The sequence below is a fragment of the Lontra canadensis genome, unplaced genomic scaffold, assembly GCF_010015895.1.
Source record: "Lontra canadensis isolate GAN:19392208 unplaced genomic scaffold, GSC_riverotter_1.0 scaffold121, whole genome shotgun sequence".
NCBI lineage: Eukaryota > Metazoa > Chordata > Mammalia > Carnivora > Mustelidae > Lontra > Lontra canadensis.
In genome coordinates this window covers 876,208-900,003 of record NW_022631115.1, presented here as the reverse complement: position 1 = coordinate 900,003, position 23,796 = coordinate 876,208, and the positions used below count along the sequence as shown (strand labels likewise).

General features: G+C 38.1%; 1 protein-coding gene and 1 long non-coding RNA gene across 2 annotated transcripts in view; one reads left to right on the top strand and one right to left on the bottom strand.

Moving 5' to 3' along the window:
• UBE2V2 (ubiquitin conjugating enzyme E2 V2) overlaps positions 1-20,289 on the bottom strand; it is a 49,180-nt gene extending 28,891 nt beyond the window's left edge. The window contains exon 1 of the mRNA XM_032841192.1: positions 20,215-20,289. Coding sequence (XP_032697083.1) covers positions 20,215-20,230 — 16 coding nt within the window. The 5' untranslated portion in view covers positions 20,231-20,289. The remainder of the gene's footprint in view (positions 1-20,214) is intronic.
• A 334-nt stretch (positions 20,290-20,623) lies between these two features.
• LOC116857240 lies at positions 20,624-22,307 on the top strand. Its single transcript, XR_004380721.1, has 2 exons — positions 20,624-20,687; positions 21,947-22,307. It is a non-coding gene; the product is annotated as an uncharacterized LOC116857240 (long non-coding RNA).
• Positions 22,308-23,796: the final 1,489 nt, after the last annotated feature.

The window sequence follows — 23,796 nt, the reverse complement described above, 5'->3', positions numbered from 1 at the left end:
CACTTTCTTAAACCATACACAAAAATAAACTCAAATACGATGAAAAACCTAAATGTGAGACAGGCATCCACCCAAGTCCTAGAAGAGAACAACAGGCAGAAACCTCTGTGACCTTGGCCACAGCAACGTATTGCTAGACACGACTTCAAAGGCAAAAAGAAACACAAGCAAAAATGAACTATCGGGACTTCATGAAGATAAAAAACTTTTGCACAGCAAAGTGAGCAGTTGACAAAACTAAAAGGCATCCTATGGAATGGAAGAAGATATTTGCAAATGCCTTATCAGATAAAGGGCTAATATCCAAAATCTATAAAAAACTTATCAAACTCAGCACCCAAAGAACAAATAATCCAATCAAGACATGGACAGAAGACAACAGACATTTCCAAAAAAGACACACAAATGGCCAACATGAAAAGATGTTCAACATCACTCATCATTAGGGAAATACAAATCAAAACCACAATGAACTGTCACCTCACACCTGTCAGAATGGCTAAATGAACAACTCATGAAACAACAAATGTTGGCAAGGATGCAAAGAAAGTGGAACCCTCTTACACTGTTGGTGGGAATGCGAGCTGGTGCACCCACTGGAGAACAGCATGGAGGTTCCTCAAAAATTTAAAAATGGATTTCACATCTATATGTAACAAGAAACAAACAAGCAAAAGGGAAATAAAAGAAACAGAATCAAGAACTTATAGAGTCTTAGGGAGAACTGATGATTCCCAAAGGGGAGTGGGTAGGAGGACGGGTTAAATATGTAATGAGGTTTAAGAAGTGCACTTCGATCAGCACCAGGGATGTATGAAGTGTTGAATCACTATACTGTACACATGAAACTAATACAACACTACAAGTTTACTAACTGGAATTAAAATCAAAACTTAAAAAATAATAAAGTACATGAATTACACTAACAGTATATAAATGAAAAAACAAGCCTAATAAACAACACATACACTATGGTTTTATTTATCAGAAGCTTTCAAATGTTCATCAATATAGACCCAAAGATAACCCATAAATGATGCTTTAAATTCACTAGGCCTTTTTACCTTACACGTTAATAGCAGAATACTTTAGGAAAATAAATGAGGTCATTTTGTGTCACCACTTTACTGCCCTCTATTTTGGATTATTTGCACTTACTCTCTTCCACACCCCATCAGTGGAATTCCAACTGAGTAGGTCTATCATCCTATTAGCTCTGACCACTCGTTCTTCAAAGGAATAAATCTGACCAAATCATTAATCCTCATTCAAAGTTCTTCGCTCAGGAAAAAACCCCATTCCACAATTTTTTTTTTCCATAGTAAATCTTTCCTTATTTTATTGAATAAACAATTAAATTCTAAATTAGTACATGTCTGCAAATTTATATGGCAATTTCAGTGGAAAACGAATCTTGTAAGTACCACAGACCAGGGAACATCACTGTTTTCTGTAGAGAATGAGTACGTCAAGTGCATAAAGAAGTCCTAGTTCCTTTGCTCCACAGCTCCTGAGGGAGGGCGGATGCTTTCAGGTAAAAGAGAGTGCCCCAGGTACCTCAGGCACCTGCACTCCTGCTGTAACTTCATTTAACTTCAGGACAAGGGCCAAAGCAGAACCCTGGCAGTGACCCCACGGCCCTGAACACACACACTACCAAACCCAATTGTAAGCACCGGAAAGAATGTTCACATTTCGTCTGTGACGTAATTGTTCTAGAAATGGGTTTCTTTGTTGATGTTCCACAAACCAGGAGGGAGTATGCGTACCTTCGACCATGACACAAACACATGGCACACAGGGATATGACCCACGTGCTCAGAGCCATCATGCGAGGGCTGCTCACGGCGACTCTTGCAGGGCTGCCCAGGGTGGGGGACCCATTCCACAATTTTAACTGAGCCTATAATCCCACTAGCTTTTTCAAAACCAGCAATTACACTCCCACTATAAATACTATCATCAAAAATGTCAAAAATGTTAAGAATACAGGATTACTGACATCAAGGAATATAATTTACATTACAAAAAACTTTAGAATGGAATTATGTCCATCAGAGAGTATGAACTGGTAATGCAAACATTGACTTAATATTGAAAGTTAAGTCACAGAAAAACATCAGAATATTCTTTTACTGAAATGAAGTTTTATCACGTACAGCAATTTTAACTTTTCTCTCTAAAGTAAGCATTTTAAGAAATTGTGTAAGATTAAAAATTATTTCAAATTTTTTAAGATTTTTTTTTTTTTTACTTTATTTATTTGACACAGAGAGAGAGAGCATGGGGGAACAGCAAAGGGAGATGGAGAAGCAGGCCCTCTCCACTGAGCAGGGAGCCCAACATGGGGTTCGATCCCAGTACCTGGGATCATGATCTGAGCTGAAGGCTAAGGCAGACAGACACTCAACCGACTGAGCCACCCAGGCACCCCTAAAATATACTTAAGTTTATAACAACTGCTTAATATTCAATTAAGAAAAAACAATACATGTTAATATGCTTGTAGAACCCTGTAGCTTAAAATCTGGTATATGGGTTGCCTGGTGGCTCTGCTGCTCCCCCTGCTTGTGCTCTCTCTGTCATATAAATAAAATCATAAAATAAATTATAAACAAATAAAATCTGATATGTATTCAGCTCACTGAAATGCTCTGTAATAGATTTCAAATATTTTCTTTCATCTAAGTCTAAGATAGCATAAACTATGATGGACTATTTTTTTTAAGATTTTATTTGTGAGAGAGAGACAAAGCACATGGGCATACAGAAGCACACAATCAGTAGAAGCAGCGGGCAGAGGGAGAAGCAGGCTCCTTACCAACCAAGGAGTCCAATGTGTGACTTGATCCCAAGATCCTGGGATCATGACTTGAGCCAAAGACAGATGCTTAACTGACTGAGCCACCCAGGTGTCCCTATGAGGGACTATTATTAAGACATGAAAAAAAAAATTTAAAAAAAAAATTAAACACTACCAATTGAACTATACAACATACACCCATTTCAGACATTCAAATGTGTCTTAGAACTAATGAAATATGGGGTGCCTGAGTGGCTCAGTCAGTTGGGTATCTGCCTTCAGCTCAGGTTGTGATCTTGGGGTCCTGGGATCAAGCCCCATGTCGGGCTCCCTCCTCAGCTGGGAGTCTGCTTTTCCCTCTCCCTCTGCCCCTCCACTCTGCTCATGATCTGTTGTGCACAAAAGCACTCTCTCAAATAAAATCTTTAAAAAAAATAACTGATGAAACATGATAAATAAAAACATCTGAAAAAAAAAATTCAAATCAAATATTGTTCATCTGAAGGAAAAGCCTCTGGAATACAGGTTTTGTAAAGTATCTCAATTCTGTGTTTTGGGAGATGCATTATGCACAGAATATGAATTATGCTACTGGAACTCAAGGTTACAACCAAAACCACTCTGCCCCCAGACACTTCCAAAAAATTCTGCAACTATATGAATACACTTAAGTGCTGTATAATAACTCAGCCAGATAAGGAGAAAATAATGTGTTTATTTAATGAATGCACCTGAACATAAAATTTTTTAGTACTATTTTACTTCAGAAAAGTGAACTGAAAAGCAATTTGTGAGTAAAACATAATTTATAAAGAAGGAAAACTAGATTTTACTTAAACCATCTGTTTTCTCATTATTAAATCACTTAAATAGAAAGTACTGTAAGAAAATGATGGCAACACACACTTGGTATATTTATGGCAGGTGCTTTCCTTCAATCTTACTCTCAACACTTACAAACCAGTCCTGCAGCAGGTGCTGCTGATTCTGAATACCAACACAGAATCCTTTCCCCAAGGTTTTACACTCAGATGTCAGTGATGACAACCACATAAGCAGATACATTCAACATTCAAACACAACACATTAAGTTGTTGAAGACTGCTCAAATACACTATAAATATCTCAGTGTGATAGGCAAACAAAGGGAGAATACAGAAGTTGCTATTTTCCAGGAAAGCAGCTAATAATGTTTATTCCAGAACTAGAAAAACACCTGAGGAAGTCCCTTAGAATAAACTAAGTGGAGGAAAGTTAGGTAAGCTGCAATATACTGTGGTTCCTTTCTAGGATGAATTTCTAAGTTAAATTAAGAATGGCATACACTCTGGAAGATATGAGGTCTTCTGACAGAGACCATTTAAATGAATATAACTGCTCTCCTATGAGCCCAATTAGCTTGCAATCAGAAAACCGTATTAAGCAAAATAAGGAAATATCCCTCCAAATTGCTACTTATAAGGTAAGCACTTGAGAAAATTAAAAACTTTACAACTTAAGTGTTACTTCTCAGAAAATAACCACTCACATCAATATAGTTTAGTAAGCCACAACTGATAAATTAGGTAACAGGTGATACTAACATAGATAACAAAGAGTAAGCCATCTTATGCACTGTTTATTCTTCAAGAATATAAACAATTTGTTTATATTGTTTATACCACAATACTTAACTGAAAAATCTGCATCATAATTACAGTATTACAAATCTCAAACTGCTGAGAGTATTATCTAGCTATTTAGCTTTTTTAATGGGAAGGTTAAACCTTATACCTGGCAAGAGGGAGCTTGGACTCCTACAGCCCTCTGCCATATGATAAAGATATAAAATAATCATAGCCAGATCATCAATTAGAAGTTACATTATGTCACCATTTCTCCCACTTTTGGCTAAAATCAACTGTAGAGTTTACGTATGTCAACCTGACATTTTTAAAACAAAGAATCAGCCTGACAATGAAATAATACCAAAAGCCACACTTTGCATCTTAATAATGTGGAAAGGATAATTTGACTTAATCTAAATTTAAAACTTTGGGTTTTAAAGGATACCATCAAAAAAGTGAAACGGATAACCTACAAAATGGTAGAAAATAGTTACAAACTATGTATATAAAGAACTTATATCACTATATAAAGAACTCTTACAACTCAACAAGAAAAAGATAGTCTAATTTAAAAATAAGAATCTGAAGAGACATTTCTCCAAAGACAATATGGAAATGACCAATATGCACGTAAAAAGATGCTCAACATCATTAGTCACCAGGGAAATGCAAACCAAAACCACAATGAAGTATCACATTACACATACCAGAATGGCTACAGTCAAAAAGTCAGGCAGTTTATGGGACATGTAGAGAAATCAGGACTCTTTATAAACTACTGGTGAGAATATAAAATGGTCTCCCATTGGAAAACAGTCTGAAAGTTTCTCAAACAATTAAAAAAATAGAATTACGGGGGAGGAGCTAGATGACGGAATAAGAGACCGAAATTTCGTGTGGTACCAGGAATTCAGCTAATTACCAAACCACTCTGAACACCTACAGACTCAACAGGAAATCAAAGAAAATAGCAGCAATTCTATGAACAGAAAAGTGACCACTTTCTGGAAAGTAGGACATGCGGAGAAGTGAAACCAAGGTGGTATTTGGGAAGACAGAATGTGGCAGGAGAGGGTCCCTCCATCTCCGGCTACAGGCAAGTGATAGAGAAACCAAGCACAAAATCAGAACTTTTAGAAGCCTGTTCTGCTTAGGGACGTCACTCCTGTGGCTAAGCATGGGGTGGAACTCTCACTGGGACAGTGTGGCCACAGGACCCTCAGGATCACAGAAAGACCGGGGGTGCCTGAGTTTGGCAGAGCTCCCAGGTATCAGAGCAGGGAAGCCAGCTACAAAGATTGAGTCAAGGAAGGGGCTCTCAGCTAGGGGTTGCCATAAACACTGATCCGTGACACAGCTGGACCACTACTCCCCGAGAAGGGATCCAACAAAAAGTAGATCGGGGAGACTCCGTTCTCCCCCCAGGGAAGAACAGCACCTGAGCACACCAGAGGAAATCTGATGGGTATGTAAACCCCAAACAGGTCATGTGCCAGAGACAGAAATGCTCGGTCACAGGCCAGGTAAGCAAGGAGTGCATCCGGAGACCAGGGAGACAAGAGTGATTGACTATTTTTCTGTGAGGGCACTCCGAAGAGTGGGGCCCCAAGTTCTCGGCTCTTCTGGTGCTAGAGACTGGGAGTCCACCATGTTCATTCTCAACCACCAAAGCTATACAGAAAGCTTTCAGGAAACAAAAGCTACTGAGAGCAAACCCTGGTAATGGCAGTGCAATTCCATCTCAGGCAAGGACATTTGAGAATCACTGCAACAGGCCCTTCCCTCAGAAGATCAGCAAGAACAACCAACTAAGACCAAGTTTACTGATCAATGAGAACCACAGAATACCAGGGCTGGGAGAATACAGCACAAAGAATTCATAGCTTCTTCCCCATGATTCCTTAGTCTTTCAAAGTTAATTTTTTTTATTTTCTTTATCTTTTTCTATATTTCTTTAGAAATATTCTTCTCTTCAAGCAACATCTTATCAAGTACTTTAAAAAAAATCTTCAATTTCATTTTACAGTCATATTCTAACCCTTTGTTATATTTAGCCTTATTTTTTGTATATACATAAGCTTTTCTTTCTTTAAAATTTGGGATGCAGTTACTTCTAACAGACCAAAACATACCCCAAATCTATAGTATGGCTTTGTTTTAGTCTCCAGCATAGTCACATTCTCTCCTTTTTTCTGTTTTTTGTTGTTGTTGTCGTTTTTGTTTCTGTTTTTATTTTTCTTCTTTATTTTCTCAACCAACATATCTTACAAATTCCCTTTTTAAAATGTTTTTTAATTTTCGTCTTTACAGCCATATTCCATCTTACTTGCCCTTATTTTTACATATATATGTTTTCCTTTCCTTAAAATTTTGGAAAGCAGTTTCATCTAACAGACCAAAATACACCCACAATCTTGTGTGTGGCTATGTTTTATTCATCACTCTGATCATATTCTTTTTTTTTTTTCCCCTTCCTTTTCCCCCTAGGTTTCAGATCTCTTCTGATTTGTTTAGAGTATATTGTTCTGGGGTCGTTGTTACCTTTTAGCATTTTGTTCTCTCATTCATTTATTTTATTCTGGACAAAATGACAAAATGGAAAAACTCACCTCAAAAAAAAAAAAAAAAAAGGAACAAGAGGCAGTACCGACTATCAGGGACCTACAATACACAGTAAGATGTCAGAACTAGAGTTTAGAATGATGATTATAAAGACAGGGACTTGGAACAAAGCATAGAAGATACTAGAGAATAGAAAATACTAGCATAGAAGATACTAGAGAATCCCCTTCTGGAGAAATAGAAGAACTAAAATCTAACAAGTTGAAATCAGGCACAAGTCAAAATCAGGTGCAATAAAAAATGGAGGCTCTAACTGCTAGAATAAATGAGGAAGAAATGAGAATTAGTGTTATAAAAGACCAAATGATGGAGAATAAAAAAGCTGACCAAACCAGAGATAAAAAACTACTGGACTGCGAGGGAAGACTTTGAGAGATAAGTGATACCATAAGATAAAACAATATTAGAGTAATTGGAATCCCAGAAGAAAAGAAAGTGAGGTGCAGAAGGTATACCAGAGCAAATTATAGCAGAGAACTTCCCTAATTTGGGGAAGGAAACAGGCATTAAATCCAGGGGGCACAGAACCCCCCTCAAAATCAATAAAAATGGGTCAACACCCCATCATCTAATAGTAAAACTTACAAGTCTCGGAGACAAAGAGAAATTCCTGAAAGCAGCACAGGACAAGAGGTCCATAACATACAACTGTAGAAACATTATATTGGCAGCAGACCTATCTAGAGAGACCTGGCAGGCCAGAAAGGGCTGGCATGATATATACAGAGCTCTAAATGGGAAAAATATGCATCCAAGAATAGTATATCCAGGTAGGCTGTCACTGAAAAAGGAAGGAGAAATAAAAAGCTTCCAGGACAAACAAAAACTAAAAGAATTTGTGAACACCAAACCAGCCATACAGGAAATATTGAAAAGGTCCTCTAAGCAGAGAGCCTAAAAGTAACACAGACCAGAAAGGAGCACAGAAAATATACAATAACAGTCATCTTACAGGCAATACAATGACACTAAATTCACATCTTTCAACAGTTACCCTGCTCCAATCAAAAGACACAGGGTATTAGATTGAAGTTAAAAAACCAAGACCCATCGATACGCTGTCTGCAACAGACTCATTTTAGACCCATAGACACCTACAAATTTAAAGTGAGGAGGTGGAAAACCATTTACCATACTAATGGACGTCAAAAGAAAGCTGGCGTGGCAATCCTTACACCAGACAAATTAGATTTTAAGCCAAAAACAATAATAAGAGATGAAGAAGGAAAATGTATCATATGTAAAGGGTCTATCCAAGAAGATCTAATAATTTTAAATATCTATGCTACTAACATGGGAGCAACCAATTATATAAGCCAATTAATAACAAAATCAAACACATAGATAATACAATAGTAGGAGGGGATTTTAACACCCCTTCACTTAAATGGACAGATCATCCAAGCAAAAGATCAACAAGGAAATAAAGGCTTTAAATGACACACTGGGCAAGATGGACTTCACAGATATATTCAGAACATTCCAACCCAAAGCAACAAATTACATATTCTTCTCTAGTGCACATGGACAGATCATCTAAGCAAAAGTACAAGGAAATAAAGACTTTAAATGATACACTAGACCAGATGGAATCACAGATATATTCAGAACATTCCATCCCAAAGCAACAGAATACACACTCTTCTCTAATGCACATGGAACATTTTCCAGAATAGAACATATCCTGGGTCACAAATCAGGTCTCAACCAAGTACCAAAAGACTGGGATCATTCCCTGCATATTTTCAGACCACAATGCTTTGAAACTAGAACTCAATCACAAGAGGAAAGTTGGAAAGAACTCAAATCCATGAAGGGTAAAGAGCATCCTACTAAAGAATGAATGGGTCAACCAGGAAATTAAAGAAGAATAAAAAAAAAAATCATGGAAACAAATGAAAATAAGAGCACAATAGTTCAAAATCGTTGGGATGCAACAAAGGTGGTCCTGAGAGGAAAGCACATAGCAATACAAGCCTTTCTCAAGAAAGTTCTCAAATACACAACCGAACCCTACACCTAAAGGAGCTGGAGAAAGAACAGCAAACAAAACCTAAACCCAGCAGGAAAAGAGAAATTACAATAAAGATTAGAGCAGAAATCAATGGAATAGTAACCAAAAGAATAGGAGAACAGACCCACAAAACTAGGAGCTGGTTCTTTGAAAGAATCAATAAGAATGAAAAAACCCTGGCCAGATGTTATCAAAAAGGAAAGAGGAAGGACAGAAATAAAATCACAAATCAAAGTGGAGAGATCACAACCAACACCAAAGAAATACAAACAATTATAAGAAGATATTGTAAGTAACTATATGCCAGCAAATTAGACAATCTGGAAGAAACGGATGTATTTCTAGAGACATATAAACTACCAAAACTGAAAAAGGAAGAAATAGAAAACCTGAAAAGACCCATAACCAGTGAGGAAATTGAAGGAGTCATCAAAAATCTCCCAACAAGCAAGAGCCCAGGGCGATATGGCTTCCTAGGGGAATTCTACCAAAGATTTAAAGAATACTTATTCTCCCAAAATTATTCCAAAAAAATAGAAATGGAAGGAAAACTTCCAAACTCATTTTATTAAGCCAGCATTACCTTGATCCCAAGACCAGACAAAGACCCCATCAAAAAGGAGAATTACAGACCAATATGCCTTGATGAACATGGATGCAAAAATTCCCACCAAAATACTAGCCAATAGGATCCAACAGTACATTAAAAGGATTATTCACCACCACCAAATGGGATTTATTCCTGGGCTGCAAGGTTGGTTCAATATCTGCAAATCAATCAATGTTATACAACATGTTAATAAAAGAAAGAACAAGGGGTACCTGGGTGGCTCAGTGGGTTAAAGCCTCTGCCTTTGGCTCAGGTCATGATCCCAGGGTCCCGGGATCGAGTCCCACATCAGTCCCACATAGGGCTCTCTGCTCGGTAGGGAGCCTGCTTCCCCCTCTCTCTCTGCCTGCCTCTCTGCCTACTTATGATCTCTCACTCTGTCAAATAATTAAAAAAAAAAAAAAAAAGGAAAGAACAAAAGCCATATGATACTCTCAACAGATGTAGAAAAAGCAATTCAAAAGTGCAGCATCCTTTCTTGATTAAAATTCTTCACAGTGTAGGGCATATCTCAATATGATAAAAGCCATATTAGAAAAACCCACAGCAAATTACCATTCTCAATGGAGAAAAACAGAGCTTTCCCCTAATGTCTGGAACACAGCAGGGCTGTCCACTATCATCATGCTATTCAACATAGTGGAAGTCCTAGCCTCAGCAATCAGACAACAAAAAGAATCAAAGAGCATCCAAATCAGCATAAAAGAAGTCAAACTCATTCTTGGCAGATGATAGATACTTCATGAAGAAACCCAAAGGACTCCACCCAAAAACTGCCATAACTCATACAGGAACTCAGTAAAGTGTCAGGATACAAAAAATATCAATGCACAAAAATCAGCTGCATTTCTATACACCAACAACAAGACAGAGAAATTAAGGAGTCAATCCATTTACAACTAAACCCAAAACCATAAAATACCTAGGAATAAATCTAACCAAAGAGGCGAAGAATCTGTACTCAAAAAACTATAGAATACTCAAGAAAGACACTGAGTAAGACAAAGAAATAGAAAAGCATTCATGCTCATGGATTGGAAGAACAAATACTATGAAAATGTCTGTGCTACCTAGAGCAACCTACATATTTAATGCAATCCCCATCAAAATACCATCAACTCTTTTCAATGAAATGGAACCAAAAAATCCTAAAACTTGTATGGAACCAGAAAAAACCCTGAGTAGCCAGAGGAATGCTGAAAAAGAAAACCAAAATTTGTGGCATCACAATTCTGGACTTCAAGCTCTATTACAAAGCTGTAATCATCAAGACAATATGATACTGGTACAAAACAGACACATAGATCAATGGAACAGAACAAACCCTCAACTCCATGGTCAAGTGAACTTCAACAAAGCAGGAAAGAACATCTAGTGGAAAGAAGACAATACCTTCAACAAATGCTGTTGAGAAAATTGGATCGTCACATGCAGAAAAATGAAACTGGACCATTTCCTTATACCACACACAAAAACAGACTCCAAATGAATGAAAGACCTAAATGTGGGACAGTAATCCATCAAAATCCTAGAGCGGAACACAGGCAGCAACATCTTCAACCTGGGCCACAGCAACTTCTTCCTAGAAACACTGCCAAAGGCAAGGGAAGCAAGGGCAAAAATGAACTACTGGGACTTCATCAAGATAAAAAGTTTTTGCACAGCAAAGGGAAGAGTCAGCAAAACCAAAAGACAACAGACAGAATAGGAGAAGATATCTGCAAATGACCTATCAGATAAAGGGTTAGTATCCAAAATCTCTAAAGAATTTATCCAACTCAACACCCAAAGAATGAAGAATCCAAACAAGAAATGGGCAGAAGGCATAACCAGACACCTCTGCAGAGAAGACATCCAAATGGCCAACACATGAAAAAGTGCCCAACATCACTTGGCATCAGGGAAAACAAATCAAAACCACAGCGAGATATGACTTCACACCTGTGAGAATGGCTAAAATTAACAAGTCAGGAAACAAGAGATGTTGGTGAGGATGTGAAGAAAGGGGAACCCTCTTACACTGTTGGTGGGAATGCAACCTGGTACAGCCACTATGGAAAACAGTATGGAGGTTCCTCAAAAAGTTGAAAATAGAGCTACCCTACAACCCAGAAACTGCACTACTGGGTATTCACCCTAAAGCTACAAATGTATTGATCTGAAGGGCACGTGCACCTGAATGTTTATAGCAGCAATGTCCACAATAGCCAAACTACAGAAAGAGCCTAGATGTCCATCAACAGATGAATGGACAAAGATGCAGGGTGTGTGTGTGTGTGTATGTATACATACACACACACACACACACACACACACATATGTATATATATATACACATCCATTTGCATGGATGTGGATAGAACTAGAGGGTATTTTATTAAGTGAAATATATATATGTGTGTGTGTATATATGTATATATACGTGTGTATATATGTGTGTATATATATATACACACACATACATATATACATACTGGGATATAATGCAGCCATCAAAAATAAAATATTTCCATTTGCACTGATGTAGATAGAACTAGAGAGTATTATATTAAGTGAAATAAGTCAATCAGAGAAAGACAATTATATCATCTCACTGATATGAGGAATTTGAGAAACAAAACAGGATCATAAGGGAAGGGATGGAAAAATGAAACAAGATGAAACCAGAGAGGGAGACAAACCATAGAAGACTTAATCTCGGGAAACAAACTGAGGTTTGCTGGAGTAGAGGTGGGTGGGAGAGACAGGGTAGCTGGGAGATGGGACACTGGGGAAGGCATTGCTATGGTTAGCGCTGTGAACTGTGTCAGACATGAATCACAGACCTGTACCCCTGAAATAATATATGTTAATAATAAAAATTAAAATATAATTAAAAATAAATAAGTAAAAATAGAATTACCATATGATCCAGCAATTATACTCCTAGATATTTCCCAGATGAAATGAAAACATACATGCACACAGAAACTGGCTCACAAATGTTTATAGCAGTATTATTCACAATAGCCAGAAAGTGGAAACAATCCAAATCAACAATGAATAATAAATCAAATGTGGTATATATATAAACAATAGATTATTATTCAGCCATTAAAAGGAATGCATAAGAACTGATAAATGCTACATCAGTGAACCCTGAAAACACTATACTAATTGAAAGAAGTCAGACACAAAAGACCACATATTCTATGATTCTATTCATATAAAGTCCCAGAATGGGCAAATCTACAGAGATAGAACATAAATTAGTGGTTGCAGGGGCTAGAAGGACACAACAAAGGGATAGAATGATGAGGATTGAAGGATACAGGGTTTCTGAGGCAATAAAAATGTTCTAAGGTGATTGTTGTTAATGGTTGCACACATCTGCAAACATACCAGAAAACAATAAATTGTACACATAGGTCAACTGTATGGTGCATGAATTCTATCTCAACAAAGGTTTTCAGGAAAACAAAATTAAGTAGAAAAGAACTCCCTGAAACTAAACTCAGTATTCACTTACGATTCCATCTCCCAGAAGCTTCAGCTTTCTCAGTGACCCATCACTCAAAGGTGTACTGAAGGACCTCATGGAGAAGACTGGCCTTTTCCCAAAGGAGCCTGGATTTTATTATTTTTTTTAAAGATTATTTTAGACAGAGAAACAGAGAAAGTACACAAATAGGGGGAGCGGCAGAGGAAGAGGGGGGAGCAGACACCCCGATGAGCAGGAGCATGATGCAGGGCTCAATCCTAAGATCCCAGATCATGACCTGAGCCAAAGGCAGCCATTTAACCAACTGAGCCACAAAGGCATCCTAGGACCCTGGATTTTAGAAACCATTTCGAAACCCCACGGGAGAAAAAGGAGCCAGGTTACATAGCTGTTGCCAGTCTTCCCAGTCCCACAGCTTGCAACCAGGTTCTTCCTACCCAGTGAACATACACAGTCCTGTGCAGAGGCACCCTATTTGGAGAAGTAGTTAAGAGAAGAATGGGAGAAAGGAGAGTCAGTATTAAACCTCCTGAAGGGCCACCTTATGAGCAATATGGAAATGTTTTAAGACAACTCATCATGTTATGCTTCCTAATTCTGATAGAGATGAGTATCTATAAACCTCCTAGCACTCCCAATAACCTCCCCTCCCATCCCATCCCCAAAATAAGCTCAAAAGAAAAATGCCAGGTATTATAAGAATCATAAAGGAAAACAATTACTCTTTGTATTTGCCTGCAATACCAAATTCGTGCGCGCATGCACACAAACACACACACACACACACAAAATGTGTAAATGTTAACAAGATTTAGCTATTAATATCAGTGTCTTAATTTTTTTTGTTATTCTTTCAACATAATCATTTACACCTTAGTTTTAATTACTTATAACGCTATTACACTCATTGAAGTGTCTTGTCTTGATCCTTAATGGCATTTATTTAGGAAATCACAGTTAAGTTTCTACAAAATAAAAGCAAACAAGAAGTTTATAGAATATAGTGTAATAAAGTAGTAGTATCAAAGAACTTGAAAGCAAGAAACTAGCTCTGGACTCAACATCTAGCTAAATAACTTTGTAAAAGTCATTTCATATTTAGATTAACATTGCTCATCTGTAAAATGAACTTTGTCCAGAGTCTAGAAAATCCATAACATGCTTTCCATTAGAACTACTATTTCAAAAAAACATATGTAAAGTAGGCCTTAAGGATTTCTCTCCTGTGGTCTGAAACTGTGCTGAGCTCTAACTCAAACTAAATATAACATCTGCTCTTACAAAAATCAGTGAGACTTCGTAAATAAGAGTTAAGTCACTCACAAACACCAATCCTGAAGTTCCTTCAAATTTTTATTTATTTTTTATATATTATATATAAAATATATTGTTATATTATATATTTTCATATATATGTAATTATCAAATATTATTTGAAGGTAATAATGTTACCTCAAAGACTTACTCTTTAAAAAAGTCAACTACACTGAAAAAATCTTTTGAACACTGAATTTTATTCCATTTATTCTAGTCTACAAGCCTCATGTATCCACTTCGAAGTTTTGTGTCAAGCAGCTCCCTATATAATTGTCAAGTAAATGTCTCCACTAAGGATAATCTTTGCTTTCCATAGTTTCCATTTGCATGACCTTCAGTTAGCATCATTTAAGTAACACACCAGTTCCCCAACAACATGGGTGAGGCTTCAGTTAGCAGTCTCTTGTGGGTAACCGCATTAAGTACAAACTTTACTGCTAGCTCCCTAGTCCACAAATCACTATATAAATAATAGATGAGCATCCTAACCAGAGGCCAATCACTTCACATCTTTCAAAATCTGTTGGTGCACAGACTGCACATCTGTTAGTTACACATAGACAGCAATGCTTATAATAGTGTTATAATAGCGTTGCCTCCCTGTCTGCCAGTGGTAAACTCATGAGACATTCTCATTTTTTTTAAGACTTTATTTATTTACTTGAGAGAGAGACAGTATGAGAAAAGACAGCACAAGTTGGCGGAGGGGGGCACCAGGAGAGAAGCAGAGTCCCCACCAAGCAGGGAACCAGATGCGGGGCTCAATCCTCAGACCCTGAGATCATGACCTAAGCAGAAGACAGACACTTAACCCACTGAGCCACCCAGGCACCCAAACCCATGAAACACTCTATAAAAACAGCCAAAAAAGGAAATTAGCCAACGAAGATCAAAGTACAGCAAAGAAATGAAAACTGAAAGTGCAGCAAGAACAAAAACTGGTAACACTGAAGTGAAATGTGAATCAGATGAAAATAGTTAAGAAGAAATACTCGACCATAAAGTGTAGACTATAGACGAACTGTAGATGAACAGCCATATAAACTTTGTGAATGAGAGCTTATGGATGTATATGAGAGAAGTAATTTAAGAAAAGGATGACAATGTTCCAGAGGAAGTAAAACACTTCACAATCAACAAAGTCACAGATTACTTCCTAACATGGAAAGCACAAAGGATAAAATACTGAAAAATGATTCCACCTTAGAAGTAGGACAATTCATCAAAGCACTGAAAAGATGCTTGCCCCATATTATATTAGAAAACAGTAGTATTCAAACTACTCCTAACAAGTATTTTTAAAAAAATAAAACACTCTAATTCTTAATGTCTCATGTTAAGAGTACTAAACAAATATTAGCTTTGTAATTTTTTTTTCATTTTCCTATATACTTGTAACCACAGGAAGAGTTTTTAATGTCTGAACAAACATTTTCAAAGGTCACAGAATAATAATTTTTCTTACTTAATAAAACTGCTTTGGGGGCACCAGGGTGGCTTGGTCAGTTAAGCATCTTACTTTGGCTCAGGTCATGATCTCAAGGTATTGGGATCAAGCCTCATCAGGTTCTGTGCTCAGCAGGGAGTCTGCTTGTCCCTCTTCCTCTCCCTATGCCCCCTGCCAACTCATGCTCTCTCAGTCTCTGTCTCAAAAAAATAAACAAACAAACAAAATCTTTAAAAAAAAAAAAAAGTGCTTTGAACAGTTTCAGTTTGAATGGTCATTTTTACCACTCTGTAGTACTGTGCAAAGGGATGTCTACCTGTATAATAAGGTTGTATCATTTAATCATACTGTCAAGAGCAAACATGTATCAAGAGTATGCAGGTTCCTAATGGACAAAGAAAAATCTATCAGGACAGTTAGTAAAGTCTCAAGAGGAAAATGTATTTACTAGACTACTGCAATTCGGTTCTATTGTTTAGTTCCCAGATTGTAGGTTGTAATTTACATATGCAGATCTCTTCTGTTCCAATCCCAAGATTCTGCCCATTTGTCTTCATCTTAAAGATGGGGAAAATCATGTCCAACCTTTTCATAGAAAGGATGGGGAAAGCAAGGCTTAAGAGACTCAGTGGCATGCCTACCATGCCTCAGTAATCTATCAGGGGCAAGCAGGGGAATTAAAACAATGCTAATCTAGTTCTCGTTCCCGTATACACAATGCTGCCCACTTCTGAATAGGGCAATTAGTTAAATTTTATTTTGGTTTTGTTTTTCAACCATATGGCTTACACAGACCCACTATCAAAGAAAAAAAGACTCCATTTTTTCCTGAACCTCTCATTAAAGATATTTTACAATCATCAGCATTCAGAGACTAGAACTGTGTAACACTACTGTAACTTAAGTGATAAGAAATTTTTAAATGTTTCATATTACAATGTATCCCAGATGGGATCCTGAGACAGAAAATGTACATTAGTTACTCTAATGTACAATCTTCTATGTACTACCTTCACAACTTCCCTGTAAAACTAAAACTATTCTAGGGCACCTGGGTGGCTCAGTGCTTTAAGCCTCTGTCTTTGGCTCAGGTCATTATCTCTGGGTCCTGGGATCAAGCCCCGCATCAGGCTCTCTGCTCAGCAGGGAGCTTGCTTCCCCCCCACCCCCGTTCGCCTACTTGTGATTTCTCTGTCAAATAAATAAATAAAATCTTAAAAAAAAAACTAGAACTATTCTAAAATTTTAAAAAAAAATTAAGATTTTATTTATTTGAGAGAATAAGAGAGAAGAGAGAACATGGCAGGGGGGAGGGTCAGAGGGAGAAGCAGACTCCCTGCTGAACAGGGAACCTCATGCGGGACTAGATCCTGGGACTCCAGGATCATGACCTGAGCCAAAGACAGTTGCTTAACCAAATGAGCCACCCAGGTGCCCCCCAAAAAAATTTTTTTGGAGTATTGCACAAATATTTTTATCTATGTTTTTTCTTAGTGCTGGGATATAATTAAGTTTTTTAATCAAAGATACTAAATGTACTAATAAATTTCTATTCCTTGAAGTAGTTTTTCTTAAGCTATGTCCTATGAAATCCTCTTGAACCCCAGAGGTGACTGTCTCTTGGAAAAGGGGAACCCAGGCAGTGGGTCTCCACCATAGCCCCATTTCCATTCATAAGAAGAATCTTAACAGTCTGAAACAAAGATTCTGCTAGAATGAAAAGTGTGAAAGTCACTCTTAAGCATAAAAGGGAGTAAGAGTCATGATTTGAGGAATATTCACAAATTTGAGTAAAATTCACAAATTCACAGGTCCTCATAACAGAAAGAACATTAGACTGAGAACAAAAAAACCCGAATTATAATCTTGAGTCTATCACTATGTATAATCTTGTATTTCTTTAGGCCTCGGTCTTCTCATCTGCAAAGTAAGAGAACCAATAGTTCCCATTCTAATCAGAATTTTTTCTCCCCAATTTTCTTCTAATAAGAGGAAGGGTAAAAGTATATGACTTAGATAACACACATTAAAATATACAGCCTTAGAAAAGATCAAAAAATATTTGTCAGGTGTCTCTTCCTTTTGGCCTACCAAATAACTAATTTTATCCAAGATTATTTTGTCTATATACATTTCTAAATGATTCTCTTTTTTCAAAGTTTATTTATGTATTTTTTATAGTAATCTCTACACCCAAAATGGGGCTTGAACCCAAGACCATAAAATCAAGAGTTCCATGCTCAGACTGAGCCAACCAGGCACCCCCAAACATGTACATTATTACATCCATCTAGCTCATCTCACTTTAAATTTCAAGTTACATCACATTTATTTCACAAATAAACACTGACTGTTTCCCTTCCATGCCACCAAGAAGCAGATACAAAAATATAGCTAACAGGAAGTTTAATTTAAAAGCCCAGGGGCGCCTGGGTGGCTCAGTGGGTTAAAGCCTCTGCCTCCGGCTCAGGTCATGATCTCCGGGTCTTGGAATCAAGCCCCGCATTGGGCTCTTTGCTCAGCGGGGAGCCTGCTTCCTCCTTTCTCTCTCTCTGCCTGCCTCTCTGCCTACTTGTGATCTCCGCCTGTCAAGTAAATAAATAAAATCTTAAAAAAAAAAAAAAAAGCCCAAAGCCGCTTCTGCACTCCTATCCCTCTCAAGTCAATACTGTCAATAATGTAAGGCACATAAAATGAATAGAATAGTGAAATTTACCAGGGCAAGTTTTTAGCAATAGTTTCAAAATGAATTTCAGTGGTTTAAGAAAGCCCAAATGCCTAAATTACATCCTTATTAATTATGCTAAGTATTCAAATTTCATAAATCTAAGAACAGTGAAAATGTAACATTGTGAAGTATAAACTAGAAAATATAGGCATTCGATGTATAAGGAAATGTGCCAATAATCAGCCACATCTTTATAATTTATATTATAAAATGTCTATAAGTGACTTAAAAAAAATAAAAGTGGTTAACAAAAAATATCTGCCATTAATGTCATCTAATATTTGGTCTTTCCAAAATATCTCCACACTTTCTTATAGGTATAATGTTAGGGGGAAAAAATCATGTTTAAATAAACAATGCAATCCGCAAAATGAAAACTATCAAATTAAAATGCACCATTTTATTATTAAATTTTCAAGAACCCATAGGTACTAAGCACAATTCTTAAAAAGATATGACCCATTCACAAGCGCACTGGATTTCAAACAGTTGTAACAGTAAAATCTCATTTTTTAAATAATCCTTTACTAGTTCGCTCTGACCTCAAGTATATTTCCCAACGCTAAAACTGTTAAGGATCTCACCACCTATGACATCTGTAAATAAAGATGAGCCTTAAAAGACACATTCATTAAAATGTACGTTGAATGTATTCTGAGGTACTTACTACAAGTTACAATAACATACAATGCAACCATTTTTAGCACAATATAGGTTTAAAAATTCGTTCTATTATGCAATGACGGCGTGAAAAATTAAATCACTGTTCTATAACCTGGTTTCAATAATGACTAAGAAAAATGAAACAGCAAAAGCGTATGTTTAGTCAAACTTAACATTTTCATTTTTAACATTTTTTAAAATGGTCATGCTTCGAAAATTTCAGCGTTAATATTTAATTTCAAAGTCTGTGCTCATTGGAAACCAAGCACTGTACACCGTACAAGAGAACAGCTTAACAGCCTTTCTAAAACACCACTTCCTCAATTAGCTTTTCCTTGCTCCATGCTTTTTACTTGCACTAGTTTTGTATTTAAATGAATAAAAAGACAACACGTATTCAGTAAGGTAAGAACAGTCATCATTTCTCCGCTATTACAAAGAGCAACAGTCCTCTTCCTAGTGCTCTTCTCCTCCACCCATATAAAGGCAAGTCCAAGAGAACGTAATCCCCACACTATCCAGGACGCCCCTTACCCCGAAACCCTTCCGTGCCTGAGGTTGACACCGCCCACCGTGGGCCTCCTCTCCTCCCTCCCACACCGTCTTCCGCTCCGCAATCGGACCCGCACCCGCCAGACCCAGCTAGTGCGCCCGCGCCGGAGCCACCCCGCCCCCGGCCCGCGGGCGCGCGGCCGACGCGCAAGCACGACCCGCGCCCCCGACAGCCGCCCCGGGCCCTCAGCGCCGGCGCCCTGCCCGCCCGGACCCTCCCCGTTCCCGGGCTTCGCTCCACGGGGAGCCAGGTGTCCGAGAAGGCGCACTCTGGATTCTCCCATACAGTCAGGGCTCGGCCGCCAGAAGCAGGCAGAGGGGCAAAGCCGGGCTGGAGTGGGAATGCAGACAGCCCAACCCGGGAACCGACCTGTGGAGACCGCCATCTTCTCCTGCAGCCCGACGCAGCCGCCTGCACGCACAGCGACGTCAGCGCCACTTCCGGGAGCGCGCTGCCCCGCCCCTCGTCCGCCGCCTCCCGGAGTGCGTCAAGCGGGCTCCGCCCCCCGGAGGCTTTCTTTCAGGTCACCTAGCCCAAGGGTATGCAGTAGCTCAGTGCTGTGTGGGGTAGCTTCTTAAGATTCCACTCCCGATTAAAAGTAAAAATTAAAGAAAAAGTTTGTTGGGACATCTTGTTGAGTCAGTTATCATAATGTAGAGCAAAAAGACAGAGAATATTTTTTAAATGCATGTGCAATGAAAGGGAGGGGAAATTTCTTTTAAATTTTTTTTTTTTTTTAATTTTTAAAAGAGGCGTGTGCAGTATGGCTGCAATTCCTAGTATGGCAATCTCGTGTATTAGGAGCTCGTGCCTGAGGATGTGCTGTAAGGGAGACAGCGCAGGTTTGCAAAACCTTAATCTGTTGAACTATACACGTAAAGAAATCTCATTAAGAATGTTTTATATTGATTAGATATGGAAATATTTTTATATATTGAATTAAGAGAAGTATATGTTAAAAGTCATAGCAAAATAGGGCATTGACAATTTTGTGTTGAAAAATGATTCAGAGAAGTTAGAAAATGTAGGGAACCTCTTTAGAATTAAATGAATTTATTGCATTCATATTTTGCTTTTGAAGTATGCTTGATAGTGAAACACTAAAATCTATGTCTAAGTCGGAAAGCTCTTTCAGAAACATCTAATATAAAATTTGTAAGTAATTAGGAAGTATGTTCAAAAAGCAAAGATTTTACATCCTTATTTTTCACTGTAGCAACACAGTAGAAACGTTGCCATTAATATTATGTAACTATCATGGCTCTCAATACCATCCTCGCAAATACAATTAGTAATATTTGATACTACCATCCCCATTTTATAAGAAATGAAAATAAACCCCAAAGAGCTTAAATTACTTTACTAAGAGCGTGAATCTACCAGTGGTTGCACCAGAGCCGGTGTTCAGATAAAATTCTGATTCCCAAGTCAATTCTCATTTCATTTCTGGTTGCCCTTACAATGCTGGGCCTGGTAGTAAATGCTGATGCTGCTGTAGTAGTACTCAGAGTCTGAAGTCTTTCGTTTTCTTTCTTTCTTTCTTTTTTTAAGAGTTATTTGACAGAGAATGAGAGAGCACAAGCAAGAGGAGTGGCAGAGGAAGAGGAAGAAGCAGCACTGAGCAGGGAACCTGATGTGGGGCTCAATCCCAGGACCCTGATATCATGACCCCAGCAGAAGGCAGCTATTTAACTGATTAAGCCACCAAGGCACCCCTACCCCATCTCTTAACCTGTGTCTGAAGCTTTGGGAAAAGAAAGGCTCTATTCTTAATTTCTGAATGTGCAGCACCAGTTGCTTTTTCTTCCTCCTCAGTCCCAGCTCTGTCTCATAACATGAAGTGATGCTACTCAGCATACTGTTAATGTTTGTTTCACTCTGTGTAGTAGGCAAACCTCTAAGATGGCTCCCAGTGATACCCTCCTGGTGTCCATGCCCTTGTTTTTATAATTCCCTTGCCTTTTATGGGGGCTGAGTTTACTAACTAGCTTTCAGTGAATAAAGTAAGACAACAGTGCTGGGATATCACTTTTGAGATTATGTTTTAGAAAGATTAGATTCCATCTACAAAACTCTCTCTTGCTCTCTTGTTTCCCCCAAGGATCACCAGCTTCCATATGGAGAGCTACCCCAGAGTAAAGACCAGGTTGCAAGGAACTGACATCTGCTTCTGGCCAACAGCTGTGGAAGTAAGGCCCTCAGTTCAATAGCCATGAAGAACTGAATCCTGTCAACAAACTCTGCTGTTTGAGCTTGAAAGCATACCCTGCCCTAGTTAAGTCTGAAGATGACACTGCAGTTCTGGCCAACACCTAATTGCCATGCTGCTAGGACCCAGCTAAGGCATGCCCAGATTCCTGACCCACAGAAAATAAAATAAATAAGATGATGATATGTTGGCTGTTTTAAGGCACTAAGTTTAGGGATAATTTGTTATGAAGCAATAAGAAACTAATACATTCTCCCTGCTTACTGTTATTCTGTGTTAACTATTCTTGCAAACATTGTTTGAGTAACCATTATCATACATTTTTCACAAATGTCCACTTATATTTGGATGTTGATGAACTTCTGCTGACATATACCTACCATTGTATTAGGGTAGACTGATGGATAATGGCATTTAATAGATTAAATCCTATCCTCCCCACAACAGAATCAAAATTAACTAGCAAAACATTGACCAAATTCAATTCTACTTTACCAATTGTAGATTTTCTCAAGAAATGCTTGAATCTTAATGCTGCTAGTAAACACGTGAGCCTACAAGCACCTCCCTCCCCAGTCAAGCCTTAAAAGGAGACCACAGATCCTGAACTGACATATAGATTGAAGCCCTGCAGAGAACCCAGTTGACCCATGCCCCAGACTCCTGACTCACAGATGCTGTCAAAACATAAATGGGAGTTGTTTAAGCTACCAAGATGGTGATAATTGCAGACAAGTTCTGTCCACATCTGACTTTTTAACTGGCTAACAAGCCAGTTAACTTGTTGACTCAGGAAGTTGTAAAGCCTCAAAAATCAATGCAGTCATAGATTTTATCACAAATGGGAAGCTCAGTATCTGTAATTGAAACACTCTTATGTACATATACACTTATAAAACCTCATTATTCATTCTGGGAATATTTCTGTCTTCTCAAAATTTTATTTTATTGGGGCACCTGGGTGGCTAAGTGGGTTAAAGTTTCTGCCTTCGGCTCAGGTCATGGTCTTAGGATCTGGGTCTGGGATCGAGCCCCAAGTTGGGCTCTCTGCTCAGCAGGGAGCCTGCTTCCTCCTCTCTCTCTGCCTGCCTCTCTGCCTACTTGTAATCTCTATCAAATAAATAAATAAAAATCTTTTAAAAATTAAAAAAAAGAATTTTATTTTATTTATTTTTATTTTTTAATTTATATCTTATTTTTTATTTTTAAAGATTTTATTTATTCATTTGACAGAGAGAGAGCACAAGCAGACGGAGCAGCAGGCAGAGGCAGATGGAGAAGCAAGCTTCCTGCTGAGCAGGGAACCCAACGTGGGGCTCAATCCCAGGACCCCGGGATCATGACCTGAGCTGAAGGCAGGTGCTTAACCAACTGAGCCAAACAGGCATGGTCTTCTCAGAATTGTAATGCTGCCTCTTCTGTGTTGCCCTTTTATGTAGGTGGGTGCTTTTTTTCTCTTGTTTGGAACAAATTTCAATCATTTAAAGTCTTTGCTCCAAAGTTTACCTTTCTCCACTATTGTTATATTTCCCCTGCTTAAAAGTCTTCCAATATTGAAATGCTGTCCAATAATGGAATCTGATGGTTAATTCCCAGTGCTCATCCTACTTGATCTGCAAGCAGATGGTAGCATAATTGACCATTATGTTATCTGAGAACAATTTCTTCACTTGGCTTCAAACTCACCACACTTTCCTGGTATTTTAAGGGTAACTGGGGTTCATTTTAATCGGATATGGTAA